The sequence below is a fragment of the Micropterus salmoides genome, unplaced genomic scaffold (genome assembly GCF_014851395.1).
Source record: "Micropterus salmoides isolate LMB-PRFRI ecotype aquatic unplaced genomic scaffold, ASM1485139v1 Ms_hic_scaffold_2413, whole genome shotgun sequence".
NCBI lineage: Eukaryota > Metazoa > Chordata > Actinopteri > Centrarchiformes > Centrarchidae > Micropterus > Micropterus salmoides.
Genome location: NW_024041611.1, coordinates 1 through 9,932, shown reverse-complemented (window position 1 = coordinate 9,932; position 9,932 = coordinate 1). Strand labels below are relative to the sequence as shown.

Sequence of the window (9,932 nt, the reverse complement as noted above, 5' to 3'; positions counted from 1 at the left end):
CTCTAGATCCTGTTTCTAACCTCGGGCAGTGAAGCACTTTAGATAGGGTCTCCTCATTGCCTTGGCCATTCTAGGAATTCCTCATTGGGTGCAGGCCCAAGTCAGTAAGGCTGCTGAATACACTGTCATCAGTTAAAGATACCCTGCCCTAAACTATTTCTTCTATATCCCATCTCCACCCTTTTGTGAGTGTACGGTCGCCACGCCACACCATCCTCTCCTCAGGGGGGTACTCACTCTCACAGAGGTGACGACCTGCACATTAGATGAAGTACAAGTTTCAGTTTATGGTCGCTTTGTGCCAAGGACAACACTAACTATGGTACTGTGTACTCTAGTCTTTCTTGGGTATTGTGAACTTGGCCAACTGTAAAACCCATTCAATGCAAATAAGCACACAAGCTCAAAGCTGCTACTTTTTTATTAGGGACAGACAAAAAACAAACTGAGTACACTGGTGCTCTTGGCTTAACCAGATCTTTTAACTCAAAATGTTGCAGTTTGGCTACTAATATAGGATACTGTCTGTAATCGGGAGTTCTCTCTGATCGTTCTTTTCTAGGCAAATAAACACGTTTTTGTGAATGTACCCCTCTTGGGATCAACAAAGCCTTATCTGACATTTCCAAACCCTAAAGCCAAAATTAGGCCCTTTCTAAGCTATACCGACCTTTGAAAAACAAGCGACATGGGCATATTACACCTATTCTTGCTTCTCTGCACTGGTTGGCTTTGAGTTTGTTTTTTGTTTTTTTGATATATATAGTTAAGATTTAAAAAAATAAATAATATTAAAAAAAATAGGCATTTGTTATTTTGGGAAATTTGCCTTTTTGATGAAAGTAAGGTGAAAAGATCAATACCATTCTCAAATGTGAGGCTACAGCCACAACAGTGAGAAACGGCTAGCCTGGCTCTACCCAGAGATTAAAAAAAAAATAAAAATAAACATGCTATAGCTTATTTTTTTAACAGAACAGAAAACTAAAGCAGTGAGTTCCTAAAGTCCGGCCCGGGCAAGAAATACTTCTAGCACATCCTTGGGCAGTAGTCTCCTGGTCATTCCACAAACTCACATCATTACAAGGAGTGACCTGACCTTTTCTGCACAGGCTCACCAGCTGTGAAATTCACTGTATCATGTTTGTTTTCCTTACAAGGTTTGTATAATTTTTGTGGCCTCTCTTGTGCATTGTACCTGCAACATGCTGGGCCTTTATGGGGCCTGCCTTCTTCATGAATGACTCCTCACTTTCAAATGTGAGGATCGGCTCGGTGGCCATGCTGGTGTCAGACTTATTGCGTGCTCCGTTGGTGGTGTTGCCATGATTCGTGAGATGGATGATATCTCCAAAGTGGGAAGTGTCTCCTTTAGAGGATAGACCATTTTCATGTCTCGTAGGCTGGACCCCATTGACCACTTGGACTGAGGGGCTGCTGCAGAGGGGAGACACAAAGCACAATATGGATATAGTTATGATAGGTCAGTGTGACTCATAGTGACCAAATGAATGAATCATTCCACCGCCGTCCAATTACAGGTTTCTTTTCAAATCTATCCCAAGAAGTGTGCCCAAATACAAAGAGTAAGCGTTTCAAGAAACCAAATCATTCTCAAAGTATTACAGTTGTTTACTGTGCGCCTGAATCGTGTGGCTTCCTGTGTTTTCCGTTGAGGTTTACAATGCAAATACCCTGCAAACTTGATTTGGTAGTCAACTCCTGGCTTACTTTTCTGGCATACAAGTTTTAAACTGTTCACGGTGGTCTTGCATCACCATGAGCACAAAGAAACTTTGAAATCGGTCAAAGAAATGGTTTTACCTTTCATTCACGTTGGTCTGTCCATTTTCTGTCTTGTTATTGGGCAGGTTGACCTCTGGCTTTGGCTGATATTCAGCAGATGCTAGAGGAAACAAAGTAAAACAGCCATTTATCCAGTGTAAACCACGCACATCAACATTAAACATCCAACTCCAGTTATAAGCATCCTTCCATTGTATTCCAACCCCCCCCCCCAAACTCCGATCTGAGAATGAGGACATGACTGTGGTTGAGACAGATCTCCACACCCTGACTAGAATGGAGGAAACGCCTGCCAGGCCTCCCACCACATCAGTGGCTGCCTAATGTCTTCCTGCATTGGGTAACTTTGCCACAAACAGCATATCTCCTCAGACCACATTGATCCCCTTCATCTTCCTCATCTATTGTACATGACATGGAAGCATAGACAAGGAAAGAGTGCAAGCTGTATACTTGCTTAATAACAGTTGGGTTATGAACAACATTTTTCCACAATTAGAAAATGTAGGAAGAGTAGATTTGAGTAAAGCTTTTGCAACAACACATGCATATTACTGAGTCAACAGTAAATGTCTTATAACTGCTGCAGGCTGTTGACATGAACCCACTCTTCCTCTCTTACTCCCTCAGTCCCACGGCTTGGACAGCAAGCAAGCACACATGGGCCCTATTGTACAGAGAAGACCTAAAACTGCAGCTGTACAGGATATGAGGCAGAGATTTAATCTAATAACCCTTAATACAAAATGCTGCAATGTGAAGCTGAATCACACGGCAAATGAGAACAAAAGCACAACAAATACCTGTGACTTTGTTTATTCTAACATATGGACGATGTAAAAGAAGCAGCAGGGAGATTGTGCAGTTATGTGTCATCAAATCTCAGCCTAAAGGTGGGATAAGTAAAATTAGTTCATCTACAATAACATGAGTCAGTCTAAAATTTACTATGTATGTGGATGGATTCATGTGGATTTTCAAATTGAAGGAGTTGAAATTGAAGAGTTAGAAATCCACTTTAAGGTGGATTCTGGTTACAAGGCATGCACTTTGTGTAAAATCCCTCCAGGGATAACATTGAAATGTTAATGGGAGATCAATTACAACAACTACCCTAATGATTCCTGCAGATTAAAGGCTTGTGGTGGGTAATGGTTTTCTTCCATCAATTGAGGATGTTTTGTAAAAGGCAGACTAGTTCAGACCAATGTTCTGCTTACCTTTGCTGCCCTCTGCCTCTTTGTCATTGACGTGTGTGAGAGGGGAGGACTTTGTCTCTTTCTGTGAAGATAGGAGATCATTTCAATCATCTTTACTGGAAAGTGTTGGCTTGTTGTTTTGGTTAACACTGAACAGCAAATGTACCTTGTCGCCTCCATCTGTCTTGCGTGTCCTCTTCATGATCTCGTCCAGACGCTGAGAAAGAAAGAAAGGAATAAGACCAAGGAAAATGCCAATAACAGAACCTAGTTAGTGTTTGTAGATTTTCAAATTCAGATTTTCATTATAAACATATCTGCCCTGATTGCTTAGTTAAGAAATAAACGTTTTATTTCTCATAACACCAATCATATGTGGAAGTTATTAATATAGCATCCACAACAAAATAGCATTATTTATCTTTGTTAAACATCGGGTTTGGTTTAGTGGGATTGATGGAGCCCACACACCTTGTCAGACTGCTTTGCTAGGTTCCATATTGTGCTGTTCATTGCTTCCCTTTGCAGTGAAAAATGTTTTCCTGTCTCTTGTGTCTAAGGCCATTATGCTTGAAGTGAATGCACCAAGTCAAACCGGAGCTCTACAGCCATAGCTTCCAGGTGGAAGGCTGTGTCAATATGACCAAGCAGCACTTGTGTACTTAGCTGGAACACCAGGCGTAGGATGGTCCAACAGTGAACATTAGAATCAAGGAGAGCGGATAAGCTTGTACTGTGCTAAAGTATAAACCACTCTGGATGGCTAATTTGTATGGGCAGAAGATGATGCAACCTTCATCTCTGGACACAGATAGCCTGAGACAGCACGACCATACTGCAGCTGCCACTCATAAAAGTGAAGCATTTAAAGATCCAAGATTATTCATGAACAGCTCACACACTCATAACACACTCATGGCTTTGGCATCTAGTTTGGCTGCAAACCTTCTGCCTCAAGAATAAAGGTTCTTGTTTGTCTCGTAAGTTGCTGTGTTTCCCCACAGGATAGTTTTAACCACCTGAGCTTGCTGAGCACAAACTCCTCTTTGTTGAGGCGATAACAAGAATGGGCCAGTCATTATTGGTAGAAGTCAGTCAGTAAATGTGTGTTGTACAGTATGACTAAGCAGCGAGCCTTTAGGGCAGAGGACATGCTGTTCTTGCGGGCTAATTCCAGCAAGGAGCCAGGCTGGGCTGGCTGAGCCAGGCTTGGCACGCCTAGATAAGAGCCTTTCTCACATGGACAGAAGATGAGGAGAGGAAAAGAAAGGCTTAGCTAGCATTCAGAGGCGTGAGCTTACTGTAGATGTGGGTGGTATACTTGAGTAGAACACACACACATCCACACAGATGATTGACAAGGGGAGGTCTCCATTATTACTGTTTATATATAGCTTCATGCTCACACACATTCTAAGCCCTATTAAATCATGGTATGCAGACAACCAATCCAGGATAAGCCAAAAACATCATTCATGTTGGTTTCACAGAATCAACTTTCAAGCCTGCTTTTGTCATGTCAAAAGGCAGACCACAGAGTGTACATACCCTCACTGAAGGAGTCGTGTCAATTTTATTTAAAGGAAGAAACCTCAGGAAGAGCAACAGATGAGGGATCCCTCTCCCAGGACAGACACACATGCAGTGGATGTTGTGTGTACAGAACATACAGACTAACATAATGAAATTACAGCATGGACAAATTATAAATCAGTTAAAACATTGTTTAAGAATTAATAAAGAAATGTTTTCAGTTGAGAGCAGACCTGGGACTTTTCAATTAATGGATTTTCAGAAAACCTTCTTTATAGTCCAGTAGCAAAGGACTGAGAATGAAATTATTTTAAAAAATATGCATTTCCATTTTGAAATGGGTGACTTTAAAACCTGGCTGAAAGAACAATGATTGGAGGACAGATGTATACCCTTTTCCTCTCCAGCCTCTCCTGCTCCTCCTTCTGGAAGTGTTTCTCCCTCTCCAGACGCTGCTTCTCTGCCTCCTCCCGGGCCTTAGCCTCAGCCTCTTCTTTCTGAAAACACACAGAGGCGAGAATCCAACCACAGTTTTAATGCTGGCAGAAGGGGGGGGGGGCGCGCAGCCAAAATAACATGCCTTGTACGTAACAAGGGTGTGGTTGCTCCCTGCAATTATTGTTTACAACCACAAAAGGGATATTTTCCTGTACCTTTGAGCCAAAAAGATCTATTTTCAACATTTACAGCTTCACGAGGACTATTCAAACTGAAATACAATACTTAACCCTTTGCATAATTATATTGGATCATGTTTAACCACAAGCCATTTCTGTGAAAGACCACAAGGGGGTGACAAAGCGTAAGCGCTGGATAACAGATAAGACTGTGCCAGAGCAGATCATAATACAGGTCTACAGAATAAACAAACTGTAATAATTAGCCACATTTCTTATTGGAAATTGGTTTCTGCTAATCAAGCATGATTCTCTTCTGCTTCTCCCCAGCAACATCCACAAACACAGGAAAAGTCAATATTGCTGGTAATGGTTATTTGACAAACTGAAAAGTAAAAAGGGCACATTCATAGTAGCTTCCGGCTCACCACTTTGGATTAATATTTGCTTTTGAGGACAACATCCCACTGACGTAGAAAATACTGGACTGTGCTTTTGAATGAGCCTGTTATCGAACAAGGTCAGCGTGAGGTGAGCAGCTGAGCTGAGACAGTAAACAAGTGACAATGAAAAACACCACAAACAGATTGTTTGCTGAAGATAGGAGAGCGTGTAAGTTTGCTGTGTGAATGAACTTTAATCGAAGGGCAGTAATAACTGTCACAGTGGTGCTTGATGGTTATTGGCACTGCCAAGTACTTGCAAGTTCCTTTGACCTTTATCTGACTAACCAGACCTGTCTACTGCATTAACACCCAACCTCACAAACAACTACCATTTTAGGTGCTTTCTCTGCATCTGGGCGTTGACACTCAGCATACCTGTTTTTGCAGGCGTAGGTTCTCCTCCTGCTCAGCTTTGGCTCTCTCCTGAGCTTCCTGCTCCTCCTGCAGGCGCTGGGCTTTGTCCCTCCTCCGCTGCTCCTCGGCCATGGCACGGGCCTCCTCCTCCCTGCGTTGCCTCTCCTCTGCCTCCCTCGCTATTCGCTCCTCTCTCAGGATCCTAAAGAGTTTGAGCATAAGGCTGAGCATAAGTATTTTCCACAAAATCATGTGCCAAACACTTAAAATGCGGTAAACAATCTAAAATGTAAATGACTCTACTGACTGGACATTTTCCTCTTTAAGTTTACACTATCTCTGCCGAGTTAACATTGAGGCACAAGCAAAAGGAAACCAAACTATTTAGGAAAATCTAAACAATGCCAACAAGATCAAATAAATTCCTACGCTGAAAATAGTAACTGTGGTTAGAATCAGCCAACAGGCTATCAAATTCTTAATGCTTACACACATCACGGCCAACAGTGCCAGTGATGTCTTATTCAGACATGCATGGGCCGTGATACTGCATGCAGCCTTCCTGTTAAGTTTTATTGATGTCTTTTTAATTTTTTGCTATGGGAAATAGCTAAATGTCCTCAGTAAGGTTTGTTTTACAGCATATAAAAAGCTACAGCAGAGTATTCTACACAAACCATTTCACAATGACATTACATAAATAATAATATACTGTACTTCCATTTTAGTTCAAATGTCATAAACTGTTTGACTGAGGGTCACATTGCAAATTTAAAAATAGTTCCTGTAATTCCTTTTATGACCTTCTGTACAATTGTTGAGACGTCTGACAGGGAAAAAGAAAGTAATGTGTAGATCAAAGACCAGCCCCCAAGTGGGAACACAACTTGGACACAGACATGTTTAAAATAATTTTTTTCTTTTCGCAATGTGAAAGATCTTTCATTGCTAGGTCAACACTGCGCTGACCCTCTCTGGTTGTGTTCTGAGGCATATTAAAACCCTCTGACCTCTCTTTCTCCTCCTGTTCACGGCGTTCCTGCTCATCCCTCTCCCTCTGCTCTCGGGCCTGTCGGCGTTTCTCTGCCAGGATGCGAGCTGCCTCCTCTGGGTTGTTTGTACCCGCCATGGGCTTGGCTGATGGAGATGGTGCAGGTGATACTGCAGGGACAGAAGGAGCTGAATTGGCTGGTTCAGGTGAGTGGGAGGCTGCAGTGGTCGTAACTGGCGTGCTTGATGTGTGGGGTGAGGCAGCGGCTGAGGAGACTACGATGGCAGGAAGCACAGGGGAACCTAAAACAACAAAAAAAAAAGTGTTACAGAAAAGACAATAACACACAGATCTTGTGCTGTGTAACTTAACTTTTATTGAAAACAACTTTTAATTTAGTGATTATTTATGCTTCTTTAAAAGTAATGACTTTAAAAGTGGTGCCCACTGATAATCATCATGATTAATAACAGGTTCAACTGCAGACTTTTCTCTTCACATGCAGTAAAACATTCTGTCCCCTGAAAGTGGAAATTATAAACAGCCATAGCTTCAGCCTGAGAACTTTGTAATTAGATAATTAAAGCTGATTAGTGCAGCCTCTTAGTGCTGTGTGTGGCTCACCAAATACATTCCCTTTGTTTCTGGCTAATTAAGCCTGACGGTAATCTTTGCTTTTTGCGTCTTGAAAGAAAAGAACGATTTTCCTGAGGCTTGTTCACTTTTTCCATTAGAACCATTGTTCTGGCCAGTCACGGAAAGACACCAAGCCAAACAGTGAAGAACTCTTTGGGTATATATAATAAAAAAAAAAAATTATAAGTAAATACCGAATGACTCAACCATGGAGGGAAGCTACCCATAATCTACATGTACTGTATTGTTGGACTGCGCAAATAGGTTGATCACTGCGGAGATGAGACATTACAACAAAATGCAGATTATTGTGTAATGTACCGTTAGACAAAAACAACAAATCTTTACTAAAGGTCCACTTAATAGCTTGTTCCTTTGGTGTGGGAGACCTGGGTTCGATTCCCACTGTGAGACATCTACCATTGTGTCCCTGAGCAACACACATAACCCCTAGTTGCTCCGGGGGGGGGGGGGGCTCTGACATGTATAGCAATTGTAAGTCGCTTTGGATAAAAGCATCAGCTAAATGAATAAATGTAATGTAATGCTAGTCAAAATTGTCTTGCTAGGGATAGAAAAGGCTTACAAAACTATGAACAGCATGTCTTGACTGATGCTCATCGAGCTTTTTAATCCCGTCTAGTCAGAAATAATCACCATCAGAACTGTTGTACTCACTCTTTCTTTCCTCTGGAGTGGCGGGCCTCCGAGGCTCCTTCACTCTTTCAAGGGGGGCGGGGGAGGAGGTGCGGTGGTCTATCCTGGCAGGGGTCCTGGCTCTTTTGGGCCGACTTTTAGGAGTTGACGGGCTTCCACGTGCTGATGGAGGCTTGGGTGAGGCAGCTGGGCTTGGAGAGGCAGTTCTGCCCTTAGGCGTGGCTGGGGATGATGGCCGTTGTCTTGATAAAGGACTGGGACTAGAGGAAAGGAAAATACAGGGGTGAAATATGAGACTGGTAGAAAATGAATGCATTTACACCACAGTGGACACATTATTCTTTTAGACCTGGGCTGCAATGTTTGTTTTAATATAACACACACGTCCTGAAGAAACCTGACTTCAGCAAATAGGTTCACAGCAAATAAAGCACTCAAACATTGCATCACCAGTATAATGCATTATCAGTCAGCATCTCAGCTATAAGCAATGCAACACTTGGAGGGGAAACATCCATTATGCTGAAGAAGACGTTTTTTTCCCCCTCTATGCCTTTGGCACTGACAGCTCTGGCAAGCTTGGTATAGCCTTTTTGTTGAGTCAAAAGAACTTTTTTCTCCTCATCCATCCCTTCTGTCATGGATGTCATTTATTTCAGTGGCCTGGGGATAAGAGAGGAAATGACCACTCATCCCGGGATCTTTCACTCAAAGTCTCAGATCAAACAGTGCGTGAAATAAGCAGTAATTACAATGCAGAGGTAAAGATGGTCTTTTTGTCTAACCCAGCTGTTGACCAGAAACAAGCTGTGTGTCAAAGGGATGTAAGGTTAACCTAGTTTACAAAATGGACTTAGTCTCCATGTCTGTATAAATATCAAAACAGCAGATTATCATATGTCAGATTATTCAAATTGTTTTTTATAGTATCTAAAATTCTTTTGTAGCTTTTAATTTCATACCTTACATTGTTCTTATAGTGTGCTTTTCCGTTGGAGCTTTCGCAAGGTTTAACGCTTGCCTTGCATATATTCACTGTGTTCAGTTGTTAATGTTCACCCGAGGCCCTTTGATTAAAGGTCACAACTAATGATTATTTTTGTGACTGATTAATCTGCCCATTTTATTTGCATCTGATCGCTATGTTCTGTATATAAAATGTGGAAAATGTATATGTATAAAATAAGTTCCTAGAATCCAAGATGGCATCTTGAAGTGTCCTTTTTTGTGTAACAAACAGTCCAAAATAGAAAGAGAAGATATTCAATTAACAAAACAGAGAAAAGCCAAAAGTCCTCAGATATGAGAAACTGTAACCAGAGAAGATTTGGAAATTTTACTTAATTAGTTCATAGAATTGCTTGATAAACTGATAAGTTGACTGACGGAAGCCTAACATCAGAAGTGGTAATTGATCAAAGGCTTTGTTAAAAGTGTAGACAGACAATTTATTATATTATTATATCACAATTAGAAGTCTGTTAGATGAAATCAGTAACCGGGTTGGTGATAGTTAAGTATGGAAAAGAGAACTGAACTGAACTGAATTAGTACTAAAAATTAAGAAAAATAAAAAGTAGAAATCAGCCATATGTTTCACCTTGGATCAGGTCTGTGTCTCATGCTGGGTAGAGACTGTCTCTTCTTAAGCACCTTCTCTTTAGTGAGGGCACTTTTTTCCTTCTCATTCTCC

The 9,932-nt window shown here is 41.5% G+C and overlaps 1 protein-coding gene across 1 annotated transcript; it reads right to left on the bottom strand.

The window, feature by feature from the left end:
* Nucleotides 1-824: 824 nt before the first annotated feature.
* Nucleotides 825-9,928, bottom strand: LOC119918786 (MAP7 domain-containing protein 1-like; the record flags this gene model as incomplete). Its single annotated transcript, XM_038739476.1, has 9 exons — nt 825-1,437; nt 1,825-1,906; nt 3,027-3,087; nt 3,172-3,222; nt 4,931-5,035; nt 5,977-6,157; nt 6,966-7,248; nt 8,261-8,499; nt 9,840-9,928. Coding segments are annotated over 9 exons (1,398 nt in total), but the record flags the coding sequence as incomplete, so codon positions are not given.
* Nucleotides 9,929-9,932: the final 4 nt, after the last annotated feature.